Source organism: Callorhinus ursinus, unplaced genomic scaffold (assembly GCF_003265705.2).
Source record: "Callorhinus ursinus isolate GAN/ISIS: 27379988/994484 unplaced genomic scaffold, GSC_fseal_2.0 scaffold6, whole genome shotgun sequence".
Classification (NCBI taxonomy): Eukaryota; Metazoa; Chordata; class Mammalia; order Carnivora; family Otariidae; genus Callorhinus; species Callorhinus ursinus.
In genome coordinates, this window is record NW_027397068.1 from 37,463,594 (window position 1) to 37,480,654 (window position 17,061).

General features: G+C 36.7%; 1 protein-coding gene across 2 annotated transcripts in view; it reads right to left on the bottom strand.

Moving 5' to 3' along the window:
* MAN1A1 (mannosidase alpha class 1A member 1) overlaps positions 1-17,061 on the bottom strand; it is a 162,223-nt gene that overhangs the window by 90,490 nt on the left and 54,672 nt on the right. For both annotated transcript variants that reach the window (XM_025864927.2, XM_025864919.2), the window contains exon 5: positions 13,200-13,280. In XM_025864927.2, coding sequence (XP_025720712.1) covers positions 13,200-13,280 — 81 coding nt within the window. The remainder of the gene's footprint in view (positions 1-13,199; positions 13,281-17,061) is intronic.

A 17,061-nucleotide genomic window follows, 5' to 3' on the forward strand; every position in this document is an offset into this window, starting at 1 on the left:
TGTTTTAGAGGAACTGGATACCTCAAATTAAAAAAAAAGACCAATTATTAAGTTAAAAACAAACATTACCCTCAAGCCTTACATTTATTTTATCATCAATGTAAAAGAATTTTCAGTTAAGTTATAAGATGAACTGTTTACTTTCAAATGTACAATTAATGGTAGCATATTCAGATATATCAGCAGATCTCTCTTAGAGGCACTTCATAATGTAATAGAAATGGATTCAGTTACTACAATGGTTAACCCTACAATTTGTCAGAATTTCTAAACTGTTTTAAGGAAAAAAAACTTAAAAAATAATAAACTATAAATCCACATTATAAAAAGGTAACACAAGAAAGCCTTGTAAATGAAATCTTTAGAGGACTTAAAGAAGGCACCTGCTACAAACCAAATGTTTGTGTCCCCCCAAAATTCATTTGATAAGTCCTAATACCCAGTGGGATGGTATTTAGAAGTAGGGACCTGGGAGATGATTGGGTTGTGAGGATGGAGCCCTCATGAATGGGATTAGTGGCCTTATAAAAGAGACCTCCCAAGAGCTCCTTCACCCCTTCTGCTATGTGAGGACACATGGAGAAAATGGCTCCCCGTGAAGCTGAAAATTGGTTCTCACCAAACAGTAAATCTTCCAGAACCTTGATCTGGACTTTCCAGCCTCCAGAACTTGGAGAAATAAATGTTTGTTGTTTGGAAGCCATCTGTCTCTGGTATTCTTTTGTAGCAGCCCAAATGGACAATGATAATACCTAAATCCCCAAACCATACCAATTTTGCCAAAGCAAATTTTTGTAAATAAAATAGTTTCATACACTAGGTAAGATATAATTTTAAAGAAAATCCAAAATAAATTCACCTCACAATGATCAAATTTACTGTATTTATCATAGATAAAATTTCATCTAGTTGTAGTTTAAAAGAAACAACTCTGCATAGGTATATAATAGGTGCATTAGATCCAACTAATTAGCTAATATGTGTTGTTTATATATCTACTGCCAACTGTAATCATCTGTACTAACTTCTTAAGACTCTAGAGTCACGAATGTTTGTGCAACAATCTTAAATTTAAATTTCATATTCTGGGGCCCCTGGGTGGCTCAGATGGTTAAGCGTCTGCCTTCAGCTCAGGTCGTGGTCCCAGGGTCCTGGGATCGAGCCCCGCATTGGGCTCCCTCCTCAGTGGGGAGCCTGCTTCTCCCTCTGCCTCTCTCTCTCTCTCTCTCTCTCTGTCTCTTATGAATAAATAAAAATCTTTAAAAAAATAAATTTCATATTCTGTGAATATTTCCCTCTTTTTTGTTTAAACAGCATCCTTTGTTCAGTACATATTTTCATACACATTTATGAATAGAATGTAAACAGTGTTTATATCTTATCAAATTTAAAAATAAGTTCACTGATGCTTGGCAGTTTTCTTTAAAAGACTGATTTTTACACTGGATTTTTTTTCAATTAAAATGTATTACACAGTTAGCCATGCAGATAGATTCCGGCAAATTCCTCCTTAACCACTTAGTCTTGTGATGTTATCCTGGATCATGATATCACTCAAAACTCCCTCACTGTTAAAATCTCTTATTCATACATCCCACTATATAGCCTTTACTTCCAGGGCTTCCAGCCACCTATAAATTACTGCTACTGCCCTGGGGCTACTTTAACTAAACTTCAGGCAATTTAACCAGTCCATTTTCTCCCCATCTCTCACCTGCTGTTCTTCATACTGTTTTATACTTGTTTTGGACACTATAGTCTGTAATTTCAATAAGATTTTTGCCAATACCCCCAAACCCATGCATTTCTTTGTCTCTGTCACATCTGGCTAGCAAAACCCAACTAAAACCAACCACCTACCTTCTCCATACTTGCCTATGAACTGCTGAGCAACAGACAACTGGGAAGACTGATACCACCATGAATTCATGGTCACCAACTAAGACACCGTCCAGAAACGCTACCGTCCCACCTTCCTCCGCCGTCTTAAAAACCTTCTCCTCTCCAATCAAAACCAATTTCGATTCTGTGCTATTACTCTATCAAAAGTATTTTTGGTAAAGTCACCTATGACCTCTGTATTGCAAGGTCCCAAAGATACTCTTCAGTCCTTGTAACAACTGGCGCTAGCAGAAGCCTTTGACACAGCTCAATACTTCATTTTTCAAAATACGATTTTCTCTTGGCTAATCACATTCTACTGGTTCCTACTTTTGGAACCACCACATCTCAGGCTCTTTTTCTAGTCCCCTCTTCTCACTAATGCTTACGTGTTAAGGCCCTCTTTTCTCAGTCTGGTATATGCTCCGGGTAACTCCATTCCCTTCCACTCCTTCAGCTGTCATTTAGCTGTTGATGACTCATTAGTTCAGGCTACAGCCTACTACATCATCTCTTGTGTACGTCTGATATCCCTAGTGTCTAGCTGTTATTTGCTATCTTGTATCTAGAATACCTGAGTTTAAAGCCCAGCCACGTTGCAGGCCTTTGAGCAAGTTACTTAATAATTGGCTCTGTTTCTTCCTCCATAAAACGAGGATAAAAATACCTATTCTTATTTTATAGGGTTGTTGCAAAATGTAAATGAATTAATATTTGTCAGCAGAGATGGTCTTTCTTTTGTTTGTTTCTTCAGCACCAAGTGCAGTGCCTCAAAACAGGTATTCTGTAAACATCTGCTGATTCACTAAGTGAATTCACCAGATGGCAAATTATCACAACTCTGAGGAATTTGCTTCTAGCCCTATTACATTTTAAATTCCTTGCTATAGCTACCTCTTGGTACCCTTTTAAAGGACACAACAATTTCAAAGAAAAAAAACACACGGGAATATTCCTGGAAAAATACAACTCATTTAAAACACACACACACACACACACACACACACACACATCTAGTACTAGAAATCCATGTTGATAGGATTCAGGAAGTAAAAAATGATTTGGAGTATTGGTTTTAACAAACATTGTGAATTATGAAATGATTCGGCATAAATCTAAATATATTACCTCATCTCTTTCATGAGACTTTTGTAAAACGAGAAATGACTGGCCTGGGGAACACTTAAAGAGAAAGTGGTTGAAGGAGAAGCACCAGGTCCTCAATGTCTGATCAACACAGTAGGGTGCTGACAAAAAGCAATGATTAACTCCCACATCAGACAACAGCAATGGTGGCGACAGCATTCTTTTTGTATAAGGTCATGTAGGTCTGTCAACTTTACTGTTTAAAATTTGGAAAGTTAGGGGAGAAGTCTAGAATGGAAGATATTTCTTGGAGAAGCAGATCTTAGCCGACAAGTGCTAGACGAGTAGCCTTTTACTTGAAAAGTTACTGAAGACTAGTATTTCTATCCCGAGGCACAACACTGCACTTACTACCTTCGTGCCATGGGGAGGAAATCTTGTCCTACTGCCACAGATGGATTCCAGTTTGGAGATCCTTGGAAAATTTCCTCTTTCCTCACGAATTCCTATCTTCTGCTGCTCCTGGTGGTTGGGAAGGCTATACATTTTAACCCAAGTCAGTGGCCACTGTGGCAGTCATTAACACTGTCCACTAAATTTTCCTCCCAGGGATAAGGTGGCACAATGCAGCCCCTCCCCCAACCTTTAAAGTTACAGTGGCCGTGTGACTTGCTCTGGCCAATGAGATGTGGGCTAAAGTAACTAGGGTCTTTCTGACATATGTATTATAAGTCAGTGTGCATTTACTAGATTCTCCTTTGCCACCTACCCTCCAACTCCCTGACTCCCATCTTGGCAAATGGAAATGGTTCAGATGGCAGCTGCTCCATCAACTGGGCTCTGGATGCAGGATGATGAAAAGCAGTCATGGGCAGAGCATGTGGCGTGGGCAGAACATAAACAATGTGTACAGAGCATATTGTCTTAAATCACTGAGATTTTTGAGGTTGTCACTATATCCTAACCTAGGTCTACACTTACTGATGATGTGAAATTTGTAGTTTGCTTACTATGTGCAAGGCACTGTGCTAAACTAAAAGGGATACAAATATTTCATTAAGAAACAAATTAGGGGCGCCTGGCTGGCTCAGTCAGTACAGCATGTAACTCTTGATCTTGGGGTTGTGAGTTCGAGCCCCACACTGGAGGCAGAGTTTACTTAAAAAAAAAAAAAGAAAAGAAAAGAAACAAGTTAACTTTCTTACTTTCCCTTTCCTTTGGGGGCCAAGCAGTCTTGTTTTGTTTATAATCAGACAGAAATCAGACCACCAGCTTTCGCCATTTATATATTAGCATGAAAAAGTTTTAGAGCTGGAATTATTAAAAAACTGTAGAACTGTTTTTGTGAATTGTAGAGATAAAGTTCTTACAATTGATAAAACTTCTATGCTTTTGAAAACAATTATAAATACAGGATAGATTTGTTATAAATAGAGAAACACATACAGCAAACCTGAGTTAAGGAGTAGATATGATTTTAGTAATTCACTCTAGGACAAAAAAAACATATTCCTTTCATTTGACTAAAATATATATTATTTATAATCAATCCCCTACACTCCTTGATCTCTTTTAAAGTACAAATGAAACTTCTAATTGTATATTCAATGAGAGACAGTTGGGACTCATTAACCATGGAAATTTAATAAGCAAAATTACTATAATCTAGTATGACTTTGAACCTTAATTGAAAATACTTATTCAGTATATCATATTCCTTTCTTTTATAAAATTTAAATAATAATAAATGCTAAATAGTAAACTTAATACCTAAGGTATATGTAAGGATCAATCTAAACTTCTAAGAAATCACAGGGTCAAACACATCAGTACAAAATAACATAAGGAGACAATCAATACCATTTAGTAAATATGATTAAAATTGTTCTTTTTCAGGAAAGTAGCATAAGTGTGCCATTAAATGGCTAAAAAAGTTGTAGCTGAATAGTTTCCTCAAACTAGAGCAAATATACATTGTATAATCCCTTTCCCATTCGCTTTTATAATTTCTTCTTAGGTTTACAATTTCACAAAATGCTTTAACGTCAGTTCTATTTAAAAGGTCCACCAAAGGGGCGCCTGGGTGGCTCAGTCTGTTGAGCGACCGACTCTTGATTTTGGCTCAGGTGCTGATCTCAGGGTGGTGGGATCAGAGCCCATTGCTGGGCGTGGAGCCTGCTTAAAATTCTCTCTCTCTCTGGGCGCCTGGGTGGCTCAGTTGTTAAGCGTCTGCCTTCGGCTCAGGTCATGATCCCAGGGTCCTGGGATCGAGTGCTCAGCGGGAAGCTTGCTTCTCTCTCTCCCACTCCCCCTGCTTGTATTCCCTCTCTGGCTCTCTCTCTCTCTCTGTCAAATAAATAAATAAAATCTTAAAAAAAAAAAAAAGATTCTCTCTCTTCCCCTCTGCCCCCCCACTCTAAAAAAAAAAAAGTCCACTATAAATGACCAATAATATTTGGTAATTAATTAAATTTTGATATTGCCTCTAGGCTCACTGGTTTTCAAAACTTTCCCTTTCACAGAACCAGCATTTATAGAATAGATTAAAAAAAGTAAGATGTTCTGCTGGGGTTAGTAGGAGGGGTTGAGGTGGGGAGTGGGGTGGAGTTGTAAGGGGCTTACACAGGGGATTAGAGATTGTGCATATTTTTAGTCACCTTATTATATTTTTGTCTCCTCACACTACCTCAATCTCCCAGGCCACTAGCTTCTTTTTATCATCAATGTACAGATTTTGCTTTGAAAGTTAGGAGACTTTTCTGCTGGGGTTTTAAAAAACACAGGTCACAGAAAGCTTAATAAAGTTTTAGGCATAAACATTTACTAAATATTTTCTAGCGCTAGGCACACAGTGCTAAGCAAAGGGCTATAAAAACAGCAGAAGCTGAATCCTTATTTCTGAATTGTACAAATTCTCCTGGGGAAAAGGGTGATGAAGAAGTAACAGGGCCATAAACAAAGCATGGTAATAGCATATGCAGAGAATGCAGGGAAGGAAGTCCCTGGCTCCCCCTTGCAAGAGCAGAGCTGCCCTGACCATGACAGTCAGGGAGGGCCTCACTGCAGGGTGGTATCTGGGTTGGGAGAGGTGGAAGGAGCAGATGAAAGCCATTCTAGGGAGAGCAAATGTGGATATAAAAATCACACAGATGTTCTTGGAGTACTGTAGGGGGAAAAATGCACGTTGTTGTTAGAGAGGAAGGTGTGTAAGAGGCATAAGGAACAAAACCAGAAAAGGTAAGCTGAGTCTGGGCTATAAAGGCTTTCTTTGTAGGCCAAATCAAAAGACTCAATTTATGAAGGCACAGAGACCAGTGGAGGTTGGCAAGAAGGGGTTGTGTGGCACAATTACAAGCCTATTTGCCGTTAAGGTGCAGAAGTGGCTGAAGGGCTAAGAAGCTGGAGACATGGTCAGGTCATGTGGATATCCTTAAGTCAGTTTTCTGCCTTCTCATCCTATCACAGCAAAAACAAAACTAACAAACCAAAACACAAACCTTTTTTCTTACAGGTCTGTACAAGTTTCCCAGTTTGGGTTTATGAGAGTTACATTTCCTCACCAAAAACTAAAATCCACAGGACAGGGATTGAGGTGCTTTTATTTTCAGGTATGTCCCAGGGCAAAGGACACTGCATCACGTGGCCTAAATGCATCACCGAAGAGCTACTTCTCTCAGGTTGTGACTCAGTGTTTTATTTGCATGGCTGTCCAATCTCACCGCCATGTCAGTACGCTACTCTGTCCAAACACGCACGCACGCACACACACACACACACACACACACACACGGGAGCTTTCCTGATGATGGAGCCCCTCTAACCACCTCATCCAATATGGTTCTTTCCCAGACAATTATTCTCAGTAAGAATACTGACGCTTGCCTGGGTGGTTCAGTCGGTTAAGCTTCTGACTCTTGATTTAGGCTCAGGTCATGATCTTGGGGTCTTGAGATTGAGCCCCCCACTGCACTAAGCAGGGAGTCTGCTTGAGATTCTTTCTCTTCCTCTCTCTCTGACCCTCCCCCTCCCTCTCTCTAAAAAAAAAAAAAAGAATATTGATGAAAAGGAATGAGAAAAAGCTTTGTAAATCCAGCCCTTTTCTCATTTTACAATGTATTTAATGTTCTTAATTTTTATTATTTCCCTTTCTTCTTGATTCTTTTCCTCTAATATAGACTCAGTTAACCATATAGTCATTTTTTCATAATATAGACATTTAAAATGTATTTCTTTAGAAAAACATGGGCTGCTTTCCACAGAATTTAAAGGGATGTTTATACATTAGTTGTTTGTTGAGTAGTCTATCTTAATATTATAGATTCACTCCCGATCCAGTTAAGAGATTATTTTTAAAATTTCAAGTAGTTTCACCATTTTAAATATGTGTATCATTTATGCCCAGTATTATATTTTTATTGTGGCATTATACATAAATTTTACTAAAAAATTTTCATTGTCTATCACATATAATAAATATTGATCAAGAATTTGGTTACCTAATTTTTCTATTTCATTATGCCATTATTTCAAGCCTCCTTTTTAACTGCATTGCTCAGATCTGTCATTTATTCATTGTACAGGCTTAATTTCTTTTAAAGATTTTATTTATTTATTTATTTTAAAGAGAGAGAGAGAAAGCATTGGGGGAGGAGGGGCAGAGGGAGAGGATCTCAAAAGCAGACTCCACACTGAGTGCGGAGGCGGAGATGGGGCTCGATCCCATAACGCTGAGATCATGACCTCAGCCCAAGTCAAGAGTCCCACACTTAATTGACTGAGCACCCAGGTACCCCTAGGCTTAATATATTTTGCTGTTAGGGTATTATGATCATGTTTTTTAAATCTTTGTGTGTGTGTGTGTTTGCAATTATGCCCTCTATTGATATCTTTGCTTCCTGGATTCCAATCAACTTTATTAGAGACCATAATTAAACTACTATCCAGACAGGAGGATAAATCTGAGCCCGATTTTTATAGGCAGGATTTGGGGAGAGGAATGTTAATGTATTTCTGGTGGATCTGTTTTTTTTTTTTCCTTTCCTGTTTATACCAGATAGTTCTAGATTTTATGGAAAATTCAGTATATATAAGGTGATATTATTTGTGGGTCATTTTATGTTATCCAATTTTTAGTGTTCATAAAAAAAGGAAAACCAAATTACTAATAATTCTCTCCCCTTTTTTGCTCTGGCTGCTAGGAAACCCAAAGCCTACTTGGCTGTACCAGCTGTTTATTAATCTTACCTGCAACTTTAATATTCTCTGACTTTATCAGTCAGAGAAAGACAAATACCACGTGATTTCACTCATATGTGGAATTTAAGAAACAAAAAAAGGGAAAAAAAGAGAGAGAGAGAAAGAGAAAGAGAGAGAGAGAGACAAAATAAGAAACAGACTCTTAATTATAGGAAGCAAAGTGATGGTTACTGGAGGGGCGATGGGTGGGGCGATGGGTGAAATAGATGGTGGGGATAAAGGAGTGCACTTGTCTTATTGAGCACGGACTGATGTACGGAACTGTTCAATTCCTATACTGTATGCCTGAAACTAATATAACACTGTATGCTAACTGGAATTAAAATAAAAACTTAAATTAAAAAATACAGTCTGACTTTATTCTCTGTTTTCAACAGCTCTGTGTGTATTATGCACGTTTCTTGTAAGTCACTTTAATTTCTTTGCAGAGTAAGGCAGGAGACAGATGGTCTGGAAGATGACTTTATCCTCATGGACTGTCGCAGATACAGTTTGAAAGCGAATGCCATCAATACATCCTGATTTTCTAAGAGATTTCTAAACACTTTTATAATTATTCATCACTAAATACACTCTACAAAATCGATGGCTAGCCCCCTAAATAGCCCAAATATCTGAATCCTATTATGTGAAAACTGTAAATCCTTCCACCAATAAACTCACATTCTCCATCTCATTTCTCTCTTCCCCACTCCAAAATCCTCCCCCTCCTATGTTTTCTCCCTTGACATTCCTAAACTTAGTGGCATTAGCTGCTTCTCTTTGCAGGAAGCCGTTTAGCTATCTTTTGTACGGGTGTATGGAGCACTGGATTTCTTTTGGTGAATTTGGAGAAAAATACTTTTGCTCCCTTGAAATGAAGGATATCCTTGCAGAGTAAACTGATCTAATATAAGAATCCATTATGTGTGTTTCCCCAGTGTTAGATCAGATGTCTCTGTTATCTTTTTTTTTTTTCATTGAAAGCTAGTTCTTCAATCGTTTTAGCATCCAGGAGTTGGTGTTTTGTCTTTCTAGTTCACATACATAAAACATAGTAGTCAAATGTCTCCTCTGAGGAGTAATACCTTCGTAGTTCCAAATGTTCTCTCTTAATTTACAGAATAAAGTAGTTTTGCAAATCAGGAAGAGTGTTTTCAAGCATATCATTAAATTATCAGTTTCCATATGGCTTGTTTCCTCTGACACCCTTACTCACCATGGTGATATTGTGTCTTTTTTTGGCTTCCAAACATTTATTCTTCCCATCCTTCTAATAAGGCCTCAATTTCATGTTCAGGAATTATCTATACTCAGTGTTCAAAGGATACTGAATTCAAACACTATAGATGACTTCTATCATATCCTCTCTTTCTTTCCGCAAGATCCTTAAGGGGCCACATGTAAACCAAATTGTCAGTTGATCTCTTTCTCTTGGGCCTTTGTGTCTTGACAAGGGTAGAAAAAATAGGGCATGTTTATTAATTCTAGGATGCCCCAGAGTGATTATTGAACCACAGAGATTCTCTGTGGCCACTTGAGACTTACTTCCAACTTGTTTTGTAGCCCTTACTAGGAGGCTGTGGCATCACTGTATCCTGTTACATTCATTTTCTGCTCAATAAAGCCACTGGTTTCTACCGTAAAACAAATAATATATGGTATATTCATACATGCTACTTTGCACATGTATCATCTTCTCTTGTAATGTCTTGTTTCGCATTTGCCAATTTTCAATACCATTTTTGCTTAGGTTACTCTTATTCTACATTGGGGTTTCTCAAAATTTGTTCTGGGAAACAGTATTTGTAACTCAGGATTAGCAAATGTTACATTAAGAAAAAAGGAGGAAGGTTACAGTTAAGGAAGTATGTTAAACACAGGGATAAATAAATTCAATTAGTTTCTTTTTCTGTACATGGTGAATTTCTAAGACAGAATATAAGATGTAGATTTTTCTGAACTTATTTTTAGTATGTATACAGATATAGACTTATCCTGACATATCTAAAGAAACTAGTGCTCTGTAGAACATATTTTGGGTAATGATATTCTAGATACTGCTATTTACTGTCTCCAGTGAGGACTTTAGTTTCCCTTGAGCTTATAATAGAGCAATACTATCTCTTTTATTTCTATTAAATACTGATCATTCCTATTTGGTATTCATCTTATCTCTATCCTAACTGTAATTCTTGAGATTGTTTGCATTTCTTATATAGACTGAAAATCTTATGGCTGGTTGTTTTTTGGCACCCCATGGCTGACTGTTTTTAATGGCACTACAAAATACTTTAAATGAGCTGTTTAAATGAGGTGTTTTAAAATTTTTTTGAATATTTCCGTATAGTCAAACTACTTATCAACAGGTATGTCATGTTACCATTGTAATTTTGGTCGGGTTTACAGTTCCACTGGCATTCTTGATTACTATTGAGTGTTTCTAATTATAGTTTTCCTGGAGCATGTAACACAAACCAGTGGTACTTCCTCTTCTGTTTTTGCAATATAAATTTAAGAATTTTGCACTTATATCAATGTGGGGCTATCTGGTTCTGATGGTGATTTATATGATGTTCTCAAAATACTCCTGAGCCTCAGCAATGAAAGGAGAATGTCAAATTACGGTGATTTAGTAGCCCCTCTATAAGGTAATCTTGGAAGATGAATTTGCCTAGACTATCTTAGTAAATACCTTGATTTACATAAAAATGTATAGTATAGAACTTTATCAACAATCTGAAACCAAGTAATTCATAATTTGGCTATGTTGATTTTTTTTCTATTAATGAATGCTCTTTTTTTTTTTTTCATTTGGATATGGAGATAAATAGCTCAAGTACAGACTTGGGGTAAAATAGTTTTTCTTGACCACATTCTTAATAGCCAACTCCCCTGAGCGCACTGGTCAGAAATGGTCAGTGATGAGGTAGCTGAGAGGAAAAAAGATGAAATGATGTTAAAACAGTCTAGTACTAACCACTTCTTACCCAGCTATCCCACTTTAGAGAGTAAATATTTATCAACTGATTATAGCTACCTCATCCAAAATACAGGAATACTGGAAACAACCCAAGATTTAGGGATGGGTTATGCAAAAACTATGCCTGAGTAGATGAATCCTTATGAAGTAAAGTATATTCTATAGAAACAGAAAAGTATATAATGTAAGAAGGGAAATACCTTTAGTAATTTTTATGAAATTACAATATAGAAAATCAAGGTATAATAAAAACCATGTTTTGCATGGGATTAAGGACAAAGCAAATACACTAAAAGAATAATCATTTTCAATGGAGGTGTTCTTTGTAGTACTTTGTTTACTAAAGTTACCTAAATACGGAGTAAAAAAGGTACCTTTACAAGATCTGAGGCAAATGATTTTATCTATAGGCAAAATATCTGTGGGTATATTTATACAGTTTATATAAACCCACAATCATGTTTAATTAGGATATTTTTTCACTTGTAACGGATGTATATAAACTTAAGACACCATTACAAGTGAAAAAATATCCTAATTAAACATGATACATATTTAAAAGAAATATTATTTGTTTCACTTTGTATGCTCAGTTATCCTATGTGAGCACCGGTAAAGAAGGATGCAGTTCTTATTTCCTCCAAATTGTCTCACCACCACATAAATGATGAGAAAGTTAAAACCAAGTTCATCCTAAGTATGTCATGTCAAAAAGAAGGAGAATACCAGGCACTGGATACTCAAAGACAAATATTTTTTTTTCAAAGACAAATATTCTAAGAGCAGAAACTTGCTAGCTAAAATAATATTAATTTTCAGTATGACTTTTTAAAAATATGGCTTCCCTGGCTTAAGAATTGGAACATTCTAAACCAAACTGAACAAATGAAGTGATGTGGGCCTGGAAAAAGGGAAAAAGAGAAATAATGTGCCAAGTCTCTTTACCCTGGCTGAGAAGGTGACAGGGTCCATAATGAAGAAAAGAACTTAACACTTAAACAGGACAGATATAGGGGAATACAGAGTCATTTATACTCTTTAAAAATATCTATGGTAGAGAATAAAATCTCAAGAAAGAGAGAACGTTCAGATTGTGCAGGCTGTTTTGTTATGGCTAGGAAAGTACCCGGGAGACAGGAACAAAATAAAGCAGCTTTTCTCATTAAACATTTATTGCTCTGCTTAAATCTGTTTTGAAGGAGCATAGAAATACATGAAATACTATACTGGGTAAGATCCATTCTTCCCCCAGCCAGAATGCTGAGGCTCACACAAATCTGATTGACATGCAATTGAAATATGTGACTCTTTTTCCTTGACGTCAGCTTTTAATACTGTCCACATTAAAGGTGAAGTCCATTCCAACAACTCTTAGTGGACACTTAGGATATTCATAAAGTTGTCCAAACCCTTTCAAGAAAATAGCATCTGCGCTCTTATAAGCATGATACAAAAATCCTTTCTTAATCTATCAATAAAAGGCAGCTAAATTAAAAATTCCTGCTTTCCTCCGAGCAGATAATTAATTAAGTCTCACTCTAGGAAGAGCTCCAAAGCACTTTACACAGGGACACTGGCCTACAGGACTTCTAACTGGAAGGCTGAGTACCTCACTTACCTCCTCAATTTCTTAAATACTGTAATTTTCAGACCTTACTTGTCAAACTTTCTCCACCTTCAAATTAAGCTAACATTATGCTAACATTAAAATAATTTTTAAAGAAAAAAAATTCATCCACAAGCCTGTCACTGCACTAAATCTCTTTAATTTGTCCACAGGCATATCTAATTTATAGCTGGAATCACCTCACACTAACAGAATAGAGCCAGGCTTTTTAAAGGCATTGCTTACCGTATCCTCAGAACATGTCATGCCCAACTTTCCCAGTATGCTCATTTAATGAGTATATATTATACGAAATTCAGTGTATGCTAGAGGTCCATCAAAATATGAGAATAGACGCCACAAAAAGCAAATTTTACCACAAAATGTAATTTTAGAGTTTCATCTTACCTCTTCACCGGACAGATAGTAAGCTGAGAGTAGTCCACCAACAAAGCGTATATTTACTTCAAAAACAGAAACCTCAGCATTCTGTGGAAACAAAATAAAGGAGGTTCATACATAAATGACAGTACACAATTGAGAAAAATACCATCATGATAAAGTAGACTAAATATTTAAATTTTGCTCACTTTTACATGCTTGCCTAGAGCAATTTATATACAAGGGAAAAAGTTCTGTCTTTTAACAGTGTCAAAATACATGTAAATAGATGAAATAATTTTGACTATTAAAATAACAATTATAAAATATTTATAAAATTATTTCCTCCCTCTGTTCAACAACAAGATATATAGTACTTAGTATTCTCTATTTGTGCAGATGCCACAGGGCCAGGACATTTTATTTTTCTATTCTGTGTTCTCCTTTTATTTTATTCATTTGCCTGCTTTTTCTTCCTGAAAGGCCATTCAGACTCTTTGTATTTTGGCTGGTAGTTGAACATGATTCTAGCATTCTTCTCACATCATGTTAAAGCAGCACAACTAGAATGCAAATAGAATTTGGAGTTGGAGGGACCTGGGTTCCAGGGGCTGGTTCCCAAATTCCTGCCTATGGCGTAGGATGGTCAGATCTTTCTGAGAAGAAATTTCATCTGCATAAAGGAGTTTGCCTTTATTATTCACATTTATTATTCCTGTGCTAATCTCTTTATATATCCTTTAATCCTCTCACCAATGCTGTGAAATAATTACTAGTCTTATGTCCATTGTACAAATGGAGAAACTGAGAGAGTGGTTTCTGTGACATCAGACAACTAATAAGAGTAGTTGAATCAGAATTTGACTGGAGTGCTCTGATCCATAGCTCTGTTATCCTGACTCCTGCATCTCCTCACGTAATAATGCACCAAGTCTCTTTATTAATGGTCATGTAATCGCGGCATATAATTAGTAACTACTACCAATACTTATATTATTTTACAATACTTGACATGCTGTTACTAGAAAATTTAACACAGCTAACCTACAATAGGTGTAAGATACACTCAATCCGTAGTAGGCTTCTTTTCATGTTGACTGGCCTACTGAGTAGTTGTTCACTTTTGCATAATGTCAGACCATTCACTGATAATCATAGGGGCTAAGAGCAAACTATACTATATGGAGTCAATATTTGACAGATGAGCTTAGTTAAAATCATCCAAGATATTATTTCCTTTAACAAATATTTATCAAGCAACTACCATGTGCCAGGCACTGTCGTAGGCTTGAGGATCATGGTAATGAAGACTGACAGGGTTCTCAAACTCAGGGAATCTATACTTCAGTGTGAGGAAACAACCACAGAAAAGAAAAATGGACATATATTTTCATTTAATTCCCACATGCTCTCTCTAAAAAGTGATAAGGATCTAACAATTAAAGGTAGGTAACTGCTTACGTTAAAATATTTTTCAAAAAGTTTCCTGCAAAAGGAAGATTATGAAAACAACTTAGGAGAGAGAATTATAGGGAACCTGGGTGGCTCAGTCTGTTAAGTGGCTCTTATTTTTTGCTCAGGTCATGATCTCAGGGTCCGGGGTTTGAGCCTCTCCCTCTGCCTCTCACCATCCCCTCGAATAAATAAATAAATCTTAAAAAAAAGGAAAGAGAATTATTGGGCTAGAGTTAAACAAAAGCATCATAATATAAGACTCTTTGGTGAGTTTAACAGTATTTCATAATTTGTAACATGCACCTGATATAATCTGACTACAAACACTCTATATAGGTGCAATTTATCAAGGAGGTGTATCATTTTGAATGAGCATTGTATAAATGCTCATATATATGCTCAAATATAAAGTTTTTATATTCCACGAGATTACTGATAAAGAAAAAGGAAGGGAATTCATTAATTTCTTTTAGTTCACACAGCTATATTTCTTATGCCTAAAGGTAACAATGCCTTATTAATAAAATCTAATGAATTTAAACCCTCAAATCATATCACTCTCTATTTTTACTTGTGCTTTTCAGTTTGTTTTTTTAAGATTTTATTTATTTATTTGAAAGAGAGAGCGTGCGAGCACAAGCAGTGGGGGTAGTAGAGGGAGAGGGAGAAGCAGGCTCCCCGCTGAGCAGGGAGCCCGATGTGAGGCTCGATCCCCAGGATCATGATCTGAGCTGAAGACAGCCGCTCAACCGACTGAGCCACCCAGGCGCCCCTGTTTTTCAGTTTTTAAACCTGAGAATAGTCCTCCACATTTCTGCCTACCAAAACCTGTTAAAGTGATTTTATATTCTGATTCTGGCTATGGGTTCATTAGATATGCATTCTCTTCCTCCTATGAAAATTTTGGATAATCAGGACTTTTATAGACACTTGATAAAAATTATTGCAAGGTGGAAGACTGAGCCATGTCAGATACCATCAGAAATATATCTTCAGCTAGACATCAGTGATCTATTGGGTACAGTAATTCAACCAGTTATTGATCCAGCAATGTATTCTAGAACCTAAATTCTGTTTATCTTGCTCTGTCTGTAAAATATTGAGAAATGACCTTGCAAAGTACCATGCTCAAGGTCAGTTGCTTTGCCTTTTGAATTTCATGGATCTAACAGTCTGGTGAGCCTGTCCAAGAAGCAAATCTGGCTTGTTAGTGAATCCATGAAGTTTTCCAGTGATTGCTGTGTCTTTGTCTTCAAGAGTCTTCCTGAGGAATGTCACATCACCATTAGTAGTACTCAAGAGTCATCATATTTTCTCCTTTTGAAAACCGGAATGATGTTAAAATACCCATTATTTTTTCTACTTCTTTTCATCAAAGTTAAATCTAAATTATTTTTGAAACCTTAATTTGAGAGATCTTTCAACATTCTGGCCTGCATTATGTTATAGGTCAGAAGATTGAGATTTAGACACTTTTGGTCACTCTTTACAGAGGCTTAGATGAAAAGGACTAAGGAAATAAAAGTTATCCCACCATAGCAAATTGGTTTTCTATATTGGAAACAACAGACCATAAAAACACTACCCCAGAGTCAGAAAGACCTGGGACTGAAGGCTGTGTCTAGAACTAGCTGAGTGTGAGATCCCAGACAAGTCAGTTACTCTGAGTCTCTGTTTTCTCATCTGTAAAAAGGGACAAGGCATTCTTTACAAGGCACTACGAGTCCATGAATATAAAACACTGTGCATGGCACATGGTGGAAAGCGCTCAGCGGAGAGCTGCCGTTACCCACTGCACAGTAACTCAGCCTTAATCAACTTAAGGCCTAGCTTAGTTTATTTCCGCAGGGGTTACTGGAAAATCAGAAACTCCAGAATCCTAATATTCTAAATTCTAGAATGCAAACTGACACATCTGCTCTGACCCTCATGGGAATCCTATTTCTCAATGGCTAAAAATCCTCTTTTGAAATATAGTATCCCAACCAAACTTCCTTTTGGGTTTGATCTACTTTATAGGCTATCTGGATTTTCAAGAGGGAATTTCTACAATCAGGGTTTTAGGCTATTTTTATATATTTCTGATTATGATTTCCATTAAAATAATCTTACTAAATCTAAATTGAATATATTCATCCCATCAATATTCATGCAGTGTCTTCTAAGATGTTCTAGAACTTTTCCGGTGACTTAGCCTAAAGACAGAGACAGGTTAGGGCAGGGAGGGGACAGTATGTCAAGAAAGGGAGCCCCAAACAGCCTATAACACTAAAATCTTCTGTGATTTTTTTCTAAGAATTAATGTGAATTTTGCAGATTCCTTAATCTTGTGTTTATTTTAAAATAAAATTTCCTTCCTTAAATCTGTAAGTCAGGTTACATTGCAAGAATATGCTCCATGTATTCTAGGGCTACAGTCCACTGTCATATGTGA